A 17,783-nucleotide genomic window follows, 5' to 3' on the forward strand; every position below is an offset into this window, starting at 1 on the left:
AGACATAGTTAAAAATGTCAGAACTAGCCAGAACACTAGTTTTCATCTGTAGTCCCCTGTCCTCTGCATTTTGTCTCACAGCATCTTATCAGGTTGCTTTTGGAGCCTTATTAGGATGACGGTGTGAATAGGTATTATTTAGCATCTATACTGGGTTTTTTTGGCATCCATTACCAGCAGGCACGGTAAAAGCATACCCTGCATTTTTGCCAGTTTTTTGCTGTAAATGGTACCGCATGCTTTAGACTGAATAAGACTTGAAATTGGTGCTTGAGATCATAAATTATTTGGAAAATGTTGAATAAATCAGCTGAGAAACAGGGTCATTTTCCAATGCACTTTCCATCAGACTCGTGCAGTTTGCCCCCTGTTGGCTGTTATAATGATTCAGTCTTATTCACATTGACGTGGCCCTTATTTTTAAAGAGTTTATGTTCCTTTCTTATATACAGTCTAGTGTGCAGTTGTATTCTGTTTCTTTTCTACATTTCTTTAAATATTAAACGTAGAATGTAGCCGACTGTGTTACCTATAACCTTATAAGTGCATTATGTTCTTTGTGAGACTATAATTCAATCTTAAACCTGATTAGGTTTTAGGGTTTGGGGTTAGAGGGCACTTCTGAGTGCAGGGACCCTCTCAGGCTGTCATCTAACGCCACTTTACTCAAACACTTTATAGGTGTATCAAGCAAGGACAGCTCTCGCCTCAGGCTTTCACTTCCTTGAACGTCGCGGAGAAAGCCAATGTTTGTGCCTAGAGTTAACATGATTGGGGTGTCGAGAGGTGACACAGAGGAGAAAAAAAATATGGTCCTAGAACCGATAGGAGAAGGAGGATGGAGAGATGGAACAAGCAAATGGGGAATAAAAGTGGAGAAAATGGGGATGGAGGAAGAAGAAGAAGGAGATTAAGGTATTGGTTTTGGAGCGAGGAGTTATGGCTTAATTTAGTTTGTTCCATTTGGTTCAGCTGTCTCTCTGCTCCACTGGAGGTGAATGTGTTTCTCCATTGGGTAATTGATCCAACACTCCATCCTGGACCCTGCCATCGGGGTAACTAGGGGGATGAAAGAAAGTGGAAAATGAGGGACACGGAGACCGATCTGTGAAGTCCACAGAAAAAAGAAATTGAGAAGTTAAGAAGCTGATGTTTTTACCACTTTAATTCCCATTCCCGTACTGCCCTTTTATTATCCCAGGATTCAGCGGGCCTGGCGTGCAAGCACATCCCGCAGAGGACGCTGGCAGGGACAAGTCAAGAACTGTACCAGCAATCATAAGGATGAGACGATGACTTCAGAGAGCCTCCAGGACCCTGTGACCACCGCCCACATTTCTCCGGTAGGTCTGCGTAAAGATTTAAGATGAGCATGTGGTGCAACATGAGATTGAGGCAGATGGTGATACATCTACTTAAGTTATGTGCTGTGTGAGTTATCAGCTGTAGTTTCCGCGGAGGATAGAAAAAAAAAAAAAAAGGACCATGTGGATCGATGCATGACTGGATAGACTAATAAAGAAGAGAGAGGGGGAGGGGTGTTTACCTCCAGTGTCATCTGTGGGACCGCGGGGGTCGAATTGGTGGAGGTGGTAGGACGCCAGCTGGCACTGTGCCCAGATCTGTAATTAGCCGTTAATTAGGTAAATTTTCAAAGCTGGTTGATTGATTAATGAAGTGCCTCTGCCCTTGTCCTCCTCCCAATCACCCACCTCCTCGCCCCTTGCTGCTCCAGAGGGAGCTCACAGAGAATTAAGCAGTGCTCACAGTGTATGGCGGCTAAACAAAAGCCAGAGAAAATGACTGCATGAGGAGCAGTTAAAAGGTGAAAAGAAAAGGAGGGAGGGAGAAACAAAGGCAGAGGAAAAGATAAGGAGATGGATGCAATGAAGCCAGAAAAAATACTCCTTTAGATCGCTTCAAGTTTGGGTTGACAGACAAGGAGGCATGTACACAAACACACACATGCACAGTCTGTCCTGCTGCTTTCTCAGTCTGTGATGGGTCTCGCAGTGTAGTAATCACACAAGCAACCCGCGCACTCTCTGCCCACGCTCTTTGCAGAGACTCAGCACTGAAAAACATGATGTCATGTCTGCATACTCATCAGTGTGTGTGTGTGTGGGTTGCATTTTTTCCCACTCTCTTTTTAAGTGATACTGGAGGAAGGCAAGATTCCCTCAGCAAACAGATGGGCTTGTGTCCTGGTGAGACTGTGTGTGTGTGTGTCTGTGTGTGTGTGTGTGTGTGTGTGTGTGTGTGTGTCTTTTGTTTTAAGGTTGTTTGTTCTGCTTGAGAGACTTTGTTGTTCATTAACGCAGCAGTAAATGTCTTCCTAATTAGAAAGTTACTGTAACTTAAGAACCAAGATGACACAGACCCCCTCCTCTTTCTCCCCTTACTTTATTTTCGGAGCATTACATTTTCAAGGTTTACAATCTACCATCAGTCCCATATCTGCAATGCAGCCATGACTGAGTAGCTTGTTGCACTTTTATTTGACCTTTTACAGTGTCACTGTGGCATTTAGTGGATTTTCTCCACCTTATGTTTAAAAGAACAAATCTGACATCCTTAACTTCAGTATTTCAGCGTTCATGATTATACTTCTGTTCCCCAACTTTCCAAAAGTATATACTGTACTTTTTCTCCATTGCACTAATCAAACATCCTGAGTTAGTTTTTTCAAAGTAACCTTTTTCAAACAGAACATAGAGCTGGGCAATTAATCAAGTTTCTATTTCAATTTTGATTTCGGCTTCCCAACATTCACGAAAACAAGATAATCGAGATCTATTACTCTGCTGCGTGCCACTTTTTATCCTTAGATTTTGAGGTAAATGTTGGACCCCTACTTTGATGGGAAGAAAAAGGAGCCAGGACACTCTATGGCTACTACTTTTTTGATACTGATTTATTTATTTGTCCATGACCACAAGTTTCTGTTTAATTTTTTGAGGACAACAAAAGAAGACATCACCACTATCTTAAAAAACATGGTTTATTTTTTTATTTATTCATCGTTTTTTTATATGCATATCTTTTTTACATTTTTTTTTTACTTGTTTTGTTTTTTTAAAACGTCAAAGTGTTAAGCTTGCATGTTTTAAAATTAATGAATATTTTAACATTGTGATTTCAATTTTAATCAAAATAATCACGAGAAAAAGAGAGACAAGAGGAGCGCTTCTGGTATCCCTAAAAACACCGGTGTTTCAAAAGAGTGGAGGAAAACTTAAGACCAAACATTCTCTGAATATGTCACTGCACTCCGAAGAAGGCCATGCCGATACCTGTTGGTGTGTTTTTAGCCCTAATGAATTAAAGGCCTTTTTATAGTTTTCTAACCATCCTGACTGCCTAGACCTGGATTATTTGGACCGATGTTTTCCTCCACTTTTTCCAAAATAATCATGATTTAGATTTTTCCCATAATGCAGCTGCCTCACCAGAACATACGATAAACCTTTTAGATATGCTTTGACCTGTCATATTTTAATCTACTCAACAGCATAATGTGCCGTTAACGTCTCCACTTTGATCATATACATCAGGTGAATGCTACTTGCACACTCCATCAGTATTATTTACTTCAGTGTACAGTACATTACACACTTTGATGCTCCTGCGAGAAGTTTTTTAGCCACCGATGACAGACAAAAATCCACACTGATGTATGTTATCGGCCTAAAAAAAACGAAAACTTGACCATCAGCGTTAAGGTTGATATTTTTATTAACTTAGCTTTAATTCTTATAAATCGTGTAAGTGACAGCAGATATTGAAAATATCCTGTCTGTGTTTACATTTTCCTCAGCAAAGATTAAAAGTAAATGATGTATACAAATAAAAAAGCAGGATGAGAGTTGTTACCTGTAAACGCTGCTCACACATGTACAGGACAGTGTCAGTGAAAAGATAAGGGGTGAAGCTTTGTCCACAGGGGGCGCACAAATGGACCCAAAATGAAGGTTTCTCACAGCATCATGACTGTCTTTTATAAGTGAAATTTTTGAAATATTGTCCTACGAATCTATTCGAAAACTGTAACAAGATTAGCGACAGCAAACGGGGATGAACGTCGTTTATCACATTTAGGAAGGAATGCTAAAGTCTTCTGCCCTCAGGATCTCCACTCATCCTCCCCCCGCTCTGCTATTCTCAACAATAAGAACAAAGATAAGAAAGGTAATACTTTTTAGATCAAAAAAACATTGAAAAAAGTGTAAAGTAAGTAAAAGGACATTCTGCAGTTTGAGCACATACTACCTCACATTTTTTTAGTTGAACTTTTTTGGAGCACTGTATAGTTAGTTTTTTTTTTTTTAGTTTTTTGTTTTTCTCTCCATGAGCTCCTTTACCTGTTCCCCTCTCTTGCATCACTCTTAATGCTTCCACCTCTGCCCTCAACACATTCTCTTTCCTACCTCTCGGTTTTTTTCTTGCATCACCTTTCGTCTTGCCGTCTTCGTCTGTCCTCATTCATGCTGTATCACTCTCCTGTGGCTGTTGAGCTCTCTGAAGGACACACATTCATCAGTATAAGGCCAGAGGTGCCACATTATATCGCTGTGTGTTGGTGTCATGTGAGCTCATGTGGGCTTGAAGGACCTTGCAGCCGGCCTGCAGGGGAGGTGGGTTCAAACATGCATCATGCATATTTCATGGAACTGTGGTATTGAACACTTCACACACACACATACACACACGCACGCGCAAAGTTGCACATACAGTATAAAACAATGTGGCACACACATTTTACATGCAAAAGAAATACATTCAGGACGGCAGGATCCTGTTTATAACCCTGTCAGGTTGTCTTATATGTCTTTTTGTGTATCTTCCATACATTGCAGCTGTCTTGCAGTGGTGGGCTCAAGCACATAACCTTCGACCCAAATGCATTATTTATACAAAGAGGGGCCAAGCCCTCCATGTCCTGCTCTGGTCATTGCTTGCCCCTTGATAGTAAATCAATAAATCAGACTGTTCTGAACACACTGCAGCTGTGTATTGGCTGTCCTGGGGAATCTGGTGTGGGCAGCATTATGTAAGATGTTGGGAGTGGGTTTTTTCAGAAATAACAAGTCACTATAAGGGCACTAAAGGAACACAGATCACAGATTTCTATATATACAAATGTAATTTAATCAAAGTTAACGCTTGTATTTGAGCCTATACCACCATCTGTTGCTTCTTGCTTGTTAGTAGCTCTGTTCCGAAATATAATAGGTGGCCGACTTCCTTTATCATCCAATTGTGATGAAAACATAACCCCACTGACAAAGGTAATAATAGTGTTGACAATGTGCATTGCAGGTTGAACATCACAACTTGCAGAGTTACGATCAATACATGATATGGTCTGATTTTCAGGTTTCAGGAGATAGTTAGCTTTGCTTAGCACACACAAAAAGATGGCCTTTCTCTATCTTAACCAAGATATTACCACATTATTATTTGTTTATTTGAACTGTACATGTGTTTAAATGACAATTTGTACTTTAATTTATGTAAAAGAACATTTCCTGGGCTGGTATATGGTGACTTTCTTTAGTCTACAATATTAAGCTGACGACAACAATCTATCCACTTTTCCTTTGCTTTTGAACGTTTTGCTCAGCTAAGCTAACCTTCTCTTTGCTATGGTTTCATTTTCAGCAAACAGATATTCATATTGTTTTTGTCTTTTATAGCTCTGTCTCTTTATTACTATTAAAAATATTCATCAAGCATTCACCAATAACCTTTAACATGTTAATGTAAAATGCTGAGGGCAACGCTAACAGCAGAACTACATAGGCTACTATATTTCTTGCATCCCTCCAGGCTAAATTGAGCTTGTATGTCCACCTATCTGGTAATGAATTTCAAAAAGCTACCTGAATAGTGATTGACTTCACTTTCTATTGCAAAGTGTTGGACACAGGAGAGATCTAAAACCTATGTAATCTAATAAAGGAACAATCATGGATTCTTATGAGTCACAGCTGATCGTGACCCTCTGGGATGGATAGAGAGTTCTATTGAGAGCTACAAACCAGTGAGCAAAGCTGAATTGTTTAAATGCTCCAGTGCTGTGCCTGTCATTACAAAGAAACTAACAACACTGACAAACTGCCTGATCACTAATGAAATGATTTTAGTGATGGACAGCACAGTGAAGAGAAGTGCTGTCAGTAGAATAAAATGGAGTGGAATACAGATTAAAGCACAGTACATCATCTAAGCCAGGGCTTTAACACAAGTGTGTGGCTACATTTGTTTGCTCAGAGTGTTTGTAGACATTGATTGTTCCTATCTCTGTGACGTGTTTGCACTTTTCCCCCTCCTTTCTGAGGCCCAGGCATAGGGAAAGTGTCGGTGTAAGCATTCCTGCAGCCTGCGTGGGAGATCATTCTCTCATCTCGCACAGCCAACAATCTCACAAAGCCAAGTGACGGCTACATCCATGCCTCCACCTCTACCTCTGCCCCCCCCCCCTCCCCCCCCCCCACCCTTAATCCCTTTTTCCCACCCTCACGCTATGTCATCCCTCTCTTTCCCTCCCACTACCTCTTAACACGCGCACACATCAACATCCACACTCACACCATTCCCCCCGATTTCTGCAGACAGATGCTAACAGATGACTTGTTTTATTGGTGTCAGATGGTGTCTCATTTGAAATGAATTTATATACCTCTGCCCGGGAGTTGACATCGATCGGGCTTAACTCATTTAATAGCCATGACATTTGCCTATTAGCTTATTTATTGTCAAAACAGGCCTGGGCTCAGCTGGCTTCCTGAGAGGCTCAAACTCTAGCATTTGTATTTTTTAGTGAAATGTGATAGCCTCTGCAAAAAAGTAAAACCTCCAGAGGAATATTCAATTCACACAATGACTGAAACAGCACCCATCAATTTTAAACAAGCAGTAATGATATTTAGTCAGCTAAACTATACTTACATTTTCATTGGTTTGACATATTTATCAGTGCAAGAATATTCAAGAGATGTGTAATGCTTACAGTTTTTTTAGTAGAATTTGTAATATTTTACAAATGTTGCTCCGTTTTCTCATCTCCTCCTGTTTTAAGCGGCTGTTTTAGCTAGAGCTGTACTGCAAGCTCGCCAGTTTCATCTTCATTGTGTCCGTGTTGTCTAAATTAGGGTCATTTACATTTTCTCACGGTTAATTCCATCAGTGAAACCACAGAATTGTGGCTCTAATGCTACGAGTTCTGTTTAGCCTATAAACTGTGTGGATATTTTCATTTGTGACCCACCAAGCTGCTGCAGATATTTACTTGAGCATTTAATATCCCAAGGATCCTTTACAAAGAGAGTAAAAAAGGAAATAAAACACTTTTCAGAACTCCTTCCTGGTCACATAATGTTCAGTCTTTAATATGTTTTGTAGGGATGGGACAAAATATCCATATTTTTTTATATTTTACTGTATCAATGTGGCAATACAGTAACATCATCCTGACTCTTGTGATACAATACTCGTGTGATGGGCTGCTGCGTGATATTGACATTTTTATAAGACAAGATGTGGCCATCTAAATAGATTTCAATGGCATTTGGTGATAGTCTTGCAATCTATGTATCTCAACAGATCGAATTGTGACTTAGCCTGCAAGTCCCGCCCTTAACAGTGTTATAGATTAAAAAGCATGATGTAAAAGCATGTTTGCTTGATTTTTGTGTGGACTGATGAATATGACAAAAACTTGTTCTGAAATCATTAGTGCTGCATAAAAACACTGTGAGAACCATTGTATAGTATTTACCTTTACAGTTTTATAAGACACGATTCACTTTCCCCAATGTCCCCTGTATAAACACCTTTTGAATTTAGAATTTTCAGGCTTTGAAGTTACAGTGCAGCCTCTACAGTACATGTGGTGGTTGTGTGTATCTAGCATGCCTACAGTATTGTACCTAGATAGTAATTCTCCAAAATAGCCATTGATTTTGTAAAAGCCCTTTGGGAGGATATCTCAGAGATTCATCACGACTATGTGGTAGAGAGAGAAATCGAGAAGAGAGCTGATTCCTCCTCGAGGTAGAGCGAGGACGATGAATGAACCAGAGGGCTGAATGGACAAGCAGAACAACGAGGACAGAGAAGACGTGGTGGATTTTGGAATGATTATGAGCTTAATAAGTCTGCATTAGAGCCTCCATTAGTGTGGGTGATTGACTGCATGTGTCTATCAAAGTGTCCTTCTTCTTCTTCATCACAGCCTCCCTCCGAGCTGCTCCAAAGATGAATGTCGCCCATTATATCTGTGGCTCATTCTCCTATCAGCTCATGTCCACAAACATAAACACACCAACAGTCTTCAGTGGCGCATTAAGACCATCTTATGACTCTTCTAAAAAAAAAAAAAAAAAAATCAGTGGAAGCTGTTACACAAATAGAGAAGAGCTGACTTCAAAAAGAGCAGAGGGCTCTTGATCACGACAGTTGAGGGGACAACAGGAATAATATGGAGTGGAAAGCTTTTTTCTTGCCTTCTTCCTTTATGTCATATACTGTGTTTATGTGAGCAAAGGATTTCAAATCACTTGATTGGATATTTACAGCATGGCGTGTGCAGCATTTCAATGAGACTGATAGTTAACAGCTGGTATATGGGGATTTGATTGGAGGCTGTAGCTAAGTGTGAACCCCCCCTGAGCTTCTAAATGGTTATTTATCAACAAAAAATGCCATTTAGCTAACATTATTTAAACTAAACAAGCATATAGGTTCATGCATGCCCACATATAGCCTTATACAGACATGAATGTGACACATTTATACACACACGCAGACTATAATGCAACATAAATCTGCTGGAAGCTTTTCCCAACCATCTGCAGCTGTAATAACAATCTGGTACCTAAGGCTATATGCTGTACTGTTCTATTACAGCACACTTCTCTGCACACACACTCACCCACACTCTCCCTCCACTTATCTCCTTCTCACTCTCCTTTCCAGTTTCTCTTTACTCTTTTCTGCCACCATCTCCTGCCCCTCCTCCCACCCCTTTCTCCCTGCACATCGGGGTTGTCCCCCTCTTTAACCCATCTCATACGCAGATCGGCTCAGTCCTCGTGGCCAGCGCTTCTTCCATAATGAGATCCCTGGAGGAGAGAGGAGGAGAGTAGGAGTACAGAGGGGCAGCAGAGGAGAGAAAAAGAGTTGAGGGGTCGATCTCTTCTTTGACCTCCCCAACATAGGAAACCTCTGGAACAGTTCCCTCTCCTCTGCCCCCATCTCTCCATCTCTCCCTTTTTCCTGTCTCCCTCACTTCATCATCTTCCCTTCAACTCCTACTTGACTCTGCTCTTCATCAATCCACCATTACTGTCCATTAGCATGATCAGAGGCATTCTGATCCTCCTCTGACTGGATTCCTTCTGCTCGTACCGTAGGCTTGGCGGTTTGGAGGGGCTGAGGGGGAAGCAGGGACTGAAACTGGTTGTGGTCCTATAAGAGAGTGGAGGGAATATGTGTGCATAGTAAAGAGGTGTGGGGGCAACGTTGCACCTTCTCTATGATAACATTGTAAGCAATATTCTGGAATATTTGTTACTATGCACTATGGATGTGCTTCATTGAAGCTATGGCTACTTTTGCTGTGCTACGGTGTTGCATTCGGCTCTCTAAATTGTGATATGGTAGTGTGTTTTGTGTTAAACATTCTGGCAGTGGTGGAAACTGTTCCTTCTCCACCAACATGCATCAGACCTGATGCACTCAGCCCCAGCTAAACCCCATCGACAGCTGCTGCAATTTATCATTGTCTTTTATGCAGTAGCTTGTTGTGTGCATAGTGTGTGTTAATAAATGAAAATACATTTTTAATTCTCCTCAGGGGTAATTGGCTCAGAACTCAAAGGTGTTAGTTTCTTTTGTTACTTTATTACTTTAATTATAAGTTGTTGTTGGGTTTTTTTTTGTTAATGGCAGTGCGAGAGGTTTTTTTTTCCAAACAGCAATACTGTGAATTTGACAACCACTTGAAGATTTACAATAAGTAAATTGTGCTTTTTCTTCTCTTATCAATTGTTAATGCATAGCGGTTTCTTCTCAAATGGAACTAAATGCAGCCATCAATGATCACTTTTTGGCAAGTTTAGAAAGACATAAAAACATTCTTAGAAAAGATTCAGACAAATAAGGGAAAATGGGAAAGGACATACATGCTTGTACATATTTTTGTCTCGCTTGAGCACAGATTTCTATATAATTATATTATTAATGCAGTAGAGGTTTAGACAATTGGCCCCAGGCTGCAAGGTACATGTTCTATCTAATATGTTCTGCAGGAGGTCTAAAAGGTATTCTTTTTCTCTCTTCTGATCTGATCATGGGCACCTTGCCTCCCCTACAGTCATTCCACAGAGCTAACAACCCCTACCTATAGCTACAGATCTCATTTTCAGTTTTTTTAAAACATTTTTTATCCTCTTTCTACAATGATCCTCCTTCAGTTAATAAGATCCAGTCAAGATCTTTCACAGCTTATTCCTCTTTCCATTGACCAAAAGGAGCTTAAGTAGAAAGGAGTGATGAACCAGTCAATGATGTTAAACTAAAAGCACCTCGCTGATATAATAAAGTCTCGGCTTTGACAGGGAGCTGCTTGATTGTCTCATTAGTCTGTGCCCTAACGGAGATATGGGCGTCCACCTCACTGCACTAACAGTGCATTTATAGTTTAAGCAGGAGTTCGATAAAAGGAACTATTAATGTATGAATGGTCCCTCGCCATTAAGGGAGTCTGAATTTGGCCGTGTGGTTGTTTGGTGGCCTTACAGAGAATCATTCATATTTCCACATCTCTTCCATTTATGTTTCTGGCTAACTGTCCATCTTACCCTGCGTTCTTTTCCACTTTTTATTTATACTATAAATATATATATATATATATATATATATTTATATAACCAAGGTTTTGAAAAAGACACTAAGTGATCATGCAGATCACTGTATTTCATTATGCAGTGTGCTGTTATGTCAGCTGTTGGGTTCCTAGCTACCCACCGATCTTGTACCTACATTTTTTTGTAACAACCTGCTGATTGGGCAGCATGGATTAGACTATTGGGGTATTTTGTATTGTCATTATTAAAACCATCACATGCTATCTTCTAAAATTCCACATGTTATGGTGGGGGGAAATTATTGCTATTTCCATCTATTCATCCGTCCAGCTTGGGTAGCTTTGGCAGCAGGCCAACCAGGTTAACTGAGATGTTCCTTTCCACAACATTGTTTTCAGATCAACCTGTGTATCCCAATTTGTTACCAGGACAGATTCACATAAATACCCTTGTGTAAGTATTCTCTTTCCTGCTTCTTTGAATCATCACCTTAATTCAAGCAAGACATTAGGTTAAACACACCTTTAGGCAGTAAGGCTCAAATGTACTGTGATGGAGATGCAACTCCATTTCCACACATATAATAGCCCATGTTCATATTCAGCCCCAGACAGGCCCACAGATACCCGCTCCAAGTAAGCACACCCACTTCGTGTTGCTATTATTTGCTGAGAGTTGGAAAGGGGAGAAGACAAGTGGACCTGTTTGCTGTTCCACAATTCACTTTCTTTGTAAACACTGAGGAGGTGGTGCACTTAAAGCAGACCCAATGTCTCACACACAGTGACCAGTGTCAGAGAGAAACATGCAGAAGACTGAATCTGAGCTGTGTTCTGTCACAAATGACTTTTTAACACTGTGGCTTATTGAGCACTTGATGTAGCCTTGCGTGTGCACTACCACCAAATGTGTGAATTTAAACCAGTGATAGTGTTCAGGTAAATATCCATCTTGGGGCAAAACCAGGTATCAATACCAGTTTACCGTACATCCCTAGTTGTGCCAAGCCATTATATCAATTAGGAAGTGAGGTCCTTGTGCGTTCGTTTTTTTACAGCAGGAGTCCTGAAGCTGTGGCAAAAAGTGTGTATTCGTATCATTGGATAAGTGTGTTAAGTATGCCTGTGAAGGCTCTGACAATGTCACGTGATCGGATTTCTCACATGCACATTTGATCTGTCTGCCCTGTTCTCATGTCCTTTTGATCTAGTAGTCAGGGATTAAGGGAGACAGTTTTGCCCTCTGGTTTAATACACATAATGAGTATCCATTCTTTCCTCCATCACAAAGGAGAGAACATAACACTTTAAAGGAGTGAAAAGATAGGCTGGAGATTGCTTTGAGCCAAATGCCGAGGCGCTCTTCTAATGCAGCCCATGTGCTCGTATGTTAGCGTGCACAAACTTAGCGTGAGTGCTTTAGTGTTTGGGAATCTTCCCAGCCAAGAGCGTTTGCTTTGAAGTTATGCCTTTGTCTATAATAGATTGCTGTATCTTTGAAGCCACTGCGAGAGCACTTTGTATTTGCATATGCACACATCAACTGGGATCTCAACTGTAAAGGTACTGTACAAGCATGTGTGTGCTCAAGTGTATTTGTGTGTCATACAGTGTACACCTACACTCAGAGCACCTGTCTCTCTGCCCCCTCTTACACTGAGTATATTGGCCCAATGTGTCCTCAAAATCTCTAAGCATCACCATGGTAACAGTGAACTTGTTCAGGTCGTCTTTATTTACCTATGCAAATTACTTACTGCAGCTTCCAACCTGTCAATCACACTCCAGAGGATATTTTTTAAAAATCAGCCAAAAAGGTAGGAACTGTCTGTCTAAACTCAACGAATTATGTAACCTTAATTGTGAACTGGCTTTTCCAAAGAACAATGCATGTCTGCCAAGTGCTCTCTGTTAAAAGCAGTGACGTTTTTGAAGCAGTGGTATATAACCCCTAGGCATTTTTGTGAGTTATAAATCATAACTTTTCCCTTTTGTTTATCTTTTTCTAAACCAATAATCCACGCTTTTCTTTTATCTCAATGTTTTGTGACAGTTTTCTTTAAGCCTCAAGCACTCCCAGCAACGTCTCTGCTAAACCATTCTGTGTTTACATTTTATAAATGGCGAAAAAAATATTTGTGGAAATGGAGCTCATCACAAAATGCCCTTTTTTTTTACACCTTACTAAAGCTGCACAATCCCGTGTTATTTGTGTTTCTTTTTCACCTCATTCAGTCTGGTTTGAGCTTTGAACTTGCATTTGTTTTGTTTTTTGTTTTTTTTGTCTTTTTAAAGAGGCTGGAAAACTCATCTTCTAATTTTGTTCAATATGCTTTGGTTCAAATGAAATGACTGAAAAGCAAGTCTTATTTTGTCTTTTTTATGGCCCTATAGTTTGACCAAGAGTTAGTAGCACCAAGTGTGGTGTTTGGATTGCTACCTTTGGTTTGGGAACAAATTTGTACAGTAAGTGATGGAGTTAGTGGATGGTCTTAAGGTTTCTTATTTGGAACCAACAAACAGACAGGAGAGCACAGGGCTAACCCAGAAGACGATGGTGGAATTCAGTTGCATACAGTCTGCCCTTGAAACACCAGTTGGAAATTGGAGAAAGAAGTTAGAGAAAGATGGACATCTAAGATATTTTCTTGTTTCAGGAAATCTCTGACATGTTGGTTTATTCGGCAGTGAGATTGTCACTATATATGTTCATAACATATTCTGATTACAGCCTATAAAACACTGACAGATTACTGATCCTCTTCATGAAACCATTCCTGAGAGCCCGATTAGTCATACACAACAGGAAACTGTGTGTGTGAGAGAGAGACTGTGTGTGCGCTTGTGTGGGAAAGAGGTTTACGATACTGCTTACAGTAACACATTTACTTAAAAAAATGATGTCATACATCGACTCCGAGTGTTCCGCCCCCTGCATTCATTTAGCAAAGGCTATTTCCTGCCTCTGAGTGAAGAGGGATTGAGAGACCAAAATAAGTATTAAACTTACCATTACATCTTGGAGAAAAAGAGTGGGAGATAACGGGCTGAAGAAAGTGCACTTACTGAGCTTCTCTGCTTTGTATGCCCATGTTATAGAGCTCTTAAAAAAATAACATTCAAACTTTAATCTTTCCTCGTAGTCCTCAACCATTTTGGTTCCAAGTCTGGAGCAACGTTTTATTTTTTTTATTATCAACACAAACACAACCAATGACTGTATGTTGAGCACATTAGTCATTTTAAGGTAGCGATTTCACTCAGTCAGTGCGGCCTGTTGACTTGTTTTGTCTGATCATTGGTCCTCAGCCTCAAGATATTGATTACAATGACATGAAACGGAGAAAAGAACCTACTAATCAGCTACATTGTGCCATTTCCCCTTTTAAATTCCTTTAAGAATTTATCCATTGTCAATAAGTTTTTTTGTTTTGTTTTTTTTAACACAATGTAGCTGCTGCTCCAAGTAAACCCTCTGATTGATGAAATCACACCATTTACAGCCCAAGTGCTCATATTTCTCAGACTCAGTCAGTACTCTAAGAATTGGTGCAAAGCTTTGTTTATAAAGTATGCTGGGGGGGTGTAGGCATGTTTGTGAGGAAAACACAAAGTGAGAAACGAGGACCATTCAACATGGGGTTACCCTTGTTATAGTTTAAGCAGAACAATGAGCACCATACATCATCTTATGTAATCTTATGTATTCAACGTGAAGCTGGCTCTAAGTCATAAGGGACCAAGTTGGCAGGAGGATGAGGAGATAAAAAGCTTAGGTGAGGAATAGGGGTATGAATCTTTAAAACTGTAATATGCAGCTTTGAAGAAGAAGAATGACTCATAAAATCATTTGACTTATTTCTATTTACGGTCACATGGAAATTTTGAGATTGAGGCATAAAAGCGAGTATCTTAGCCTTATTAAAAAGGGTAGCACCATTACAGTATAGCACCTATTGACTAACCCCAGATGGCATTCTGGGAATCCAATTTTTCCTCTGGTGGTCTTTATTTACTCAGCAAAAAAACCACTTACCTCCTAGAAGGGGAAAAAATATCCTTATAAATGTGACTTCTTTAATATGTGCTTTAGTTAATTATCTCGACTGGTTGTTAAAAAAGTTCATAGAGTTCGTAGAGTTCATTACCAATATATAGGAAAAAGAAGAACTGGGCTGTATTAGCTCAGGTTTAATTACATCTGGTCTTGTGATTTCTGTATCTTTTTACATCTCTTCTTCTCTCTTTCTTCTTCTTTCACACTTTGTGTGTCGACTGTTAATTGGCTTGTCTGTCACCCCAGAATACTTCCCTCCACATCGTGTGATGAATATAAATATCCTTCTTCTTTTAGCCTCACTCTCTTAAATATAAAGGACAAGAAAGAGAAATTAGATATTATTGTTTGACGAAAGTGACATGTGCTCTTACAAAACAACTATTAGAGTCACCCCTGAACAATTCCAGATATATTTGTATCAAATGCTATCCCAAATGATCAAAGATATGAACAATATTGCATGACATACACGGTCATAGTCTGCCTTTCATACCCCTCCCTCTCTCTCTCTGTGTCTCTCTTGCACACTTTTTGTCCTTTTCCACCAAAGAATTATGTGACTTTATTAAATCATATCTAGTGCCTTGTCTGATGCTTAAACCCATTCTTAAGAGCAGTTTGTAACCCTTTCATTAACCTCACACAATGAAGATACCACAACAGCAATCTAGATTAACCATTTAGCATAAACAATTGTAAATATAGCTAGCTAGTTCAGCTTAGCATAAAGACCGTAAACAGGGGAATGCTTTTTAGGCTTTCTGCAGAAAGTTACAAAAATTAGCCACACTAGCAGCACTAAAGTTCATCAAAAGAAATACATAATCTTATTCTGTAGTCTGTGAATAAAAATCAAAGTTTGTGCATGCTAAAATAAAGCGGCTGGTAGAAAACAAAACATGTCAAACTTTTCTCCAATGCATTTACTTTAATAAAATATATAATATGGTCAACATACTATCAGTTGGGATGTAACTTGATACCTCAGTGTATTCATGTAGCTAAACACACTTAAGCTAAAACTAGATATTCAGCCTCCTGCTGGAAGAGGCTTGGCTGTATCAGTGACAGCCGGGCTGGTGTCTGTAGTAGCATGTGTAGAGGCTCTGAAATGGTTATATTTAGCTCCTTATCTCCCAGACGGCCTTTTGAGCACACAGTTGCCTGGCATAGCAGAATATTGTGATGAGAACTGAGGAAACTCGGAACAGTTTTTGCCATTCGGGCCCAGCTGAAAAAGTAAGCGTCAATCATCAATAAAGAAGATAATCTTTCGTTTGGATAACACTTTTTGCTCTGTCTTTCTTCCCCCTAAGTGTGAAATGAAAGTCTTCTCTCTGCAGTAGTTGTCTATTTTATTTTACCCCAGCCACGCACATATCATGAGAATTACAGATTTCCTCCGGGTTTTTTGGGGTTTTTTTTCAATGTATGTGTTCTCTCCTCACCTATATTGCATGTTTTTTCTTTTTTCTTTTTTTATACCTCTGTTCCTTAGTTCCTATTTTCCCTCAGCAATCTGTCAGGCAGAAGGAGAGTTGGAACAAGTGTGTGTTTTTGTGTGACAGTGTGTGTGATGTTTCTTCTGATCCCTTTGAGTGTTTGAAGCTGCATTACATCACATTCTCTATGCTGCCTCCAAAGCCCCTCAATCATAGTGTATTTGTGTGTGAGGAGAAGGAGGTAGGCATTGATTTTGCCATACATCCTGTACAAACATGACAAATACACACATCCAAACAAACAAACACAAGAATCTGTGAATTTGTGTTACACATACTGACAGGATCGCAACAAAGGCACAGAGCACATGCATGAATTCATGCACAGACTTGCAGGTACAGTATGTACGCTGACGACACCGGCATGTTCTGCTGCTGCTGAAACACTGGGGCTTTCTCTTCTGCATTATAGATGAGGAAGCTGTGAACAGCATGTTTGCTTTCTAAATTAAGTTTCTGTCTCCTTTCTACCTCTCTGAGAGTTGATGCAAGTGGGCTCTTTATACCTTCACACGAGCCAAAGCTTTCACACATGTACTGCACATGTCTGCATTTTTCTGCATCTCTGCACACACGTGTATATACAAGTGTAAGAAGGATCTCTGCTGGTATTTATTGTTGGCAGCTCTCATCTTTATTGCATGCTGATGCGGGTATGTGGAAATAAACAGCCTCTAGGATATCCTGTTGTTTAGCCTCCAGCAGATTGATTGGTGCCAGTTATTAAACAAACGGACACGTTCAACTTCTATTGGTCTTTGTAGCACAAGCTCTGAACTCCTGTGATCTCTCCAATATGGCGTCAATTAACTGATTATAAACAAGAAACAACATGGCTAAACACTGAAGCCAATGGACTGTTTTGAGATGCACATGAACAAATGGCCTCTGGAAAAAAACAACTTTCCTTTTAACTTCAGTTGTACTTTTCCAAACAAGACAATACACACAATTTAAATGGAGCACTCTATAGAATAATGACACATCCAGAGAAGCATCTTTGGGGCAGCTGTACCTTTACTAACAAATTCGGTCAGCTATTTTAATGAGAGACTGATTCTAAAATCAATACCTGAAAAATAATTCTAGAAAGATTAATCCATGGTGTGTGTATTATAATTCTCTTACTCCGATAATCCACTGTTTAGCCCTTTTTGTTTGCTGTATTCCGATCACAGGATGTGCACACAAGATTTAGAGAACAAGGATAGCAACATTGGGGATGAAGATTATGAAGTGGTTGGCTTGTGTTCTCCTTGTCAGAGGCAATCATCAGTGATGTTCTCTTGTGTTTCTGATTTTTTTTTTATTTCAGGAAAACATATTGTTTTATTCTTAAAAAAATCAAATC

General features: G+C 39.8%; 1 protein-coding gene across 1 annotated transcript in view; it reads left to right on the forward strand.

Moving 5' to 3' along the window:
• The window catches only part of schip1 (schwannomin interacting protein 1), a 188,043-nt gene that overhangs the window by 6,861 nt on the left and 163,399 nt on the right, over positions 1-17,783 (forward strand). The window contains exon 5 of the mRNA XM_079354265.1: positions 1,202-1,343. Within this exon, the coding sequence (XP_079210391.1) occupies positions 1,202-1,343 (142 nt within the window). The remainder of the gene's footprint in view (positions 1-1,201; positions 1,344-17,783) is intronic.

Source organism: Symphodus melops, assembly GCF_947650265.1.
Source record: "Symphodus melops genome assembly, chromosome: 10".
Taxonomy (NCBI): domain Eukaryota; kingdom Metazoa; phylum Chordata; class Actinopteri; order Labriformes; family Labridae; genus Symphodus; species Symphodus melops.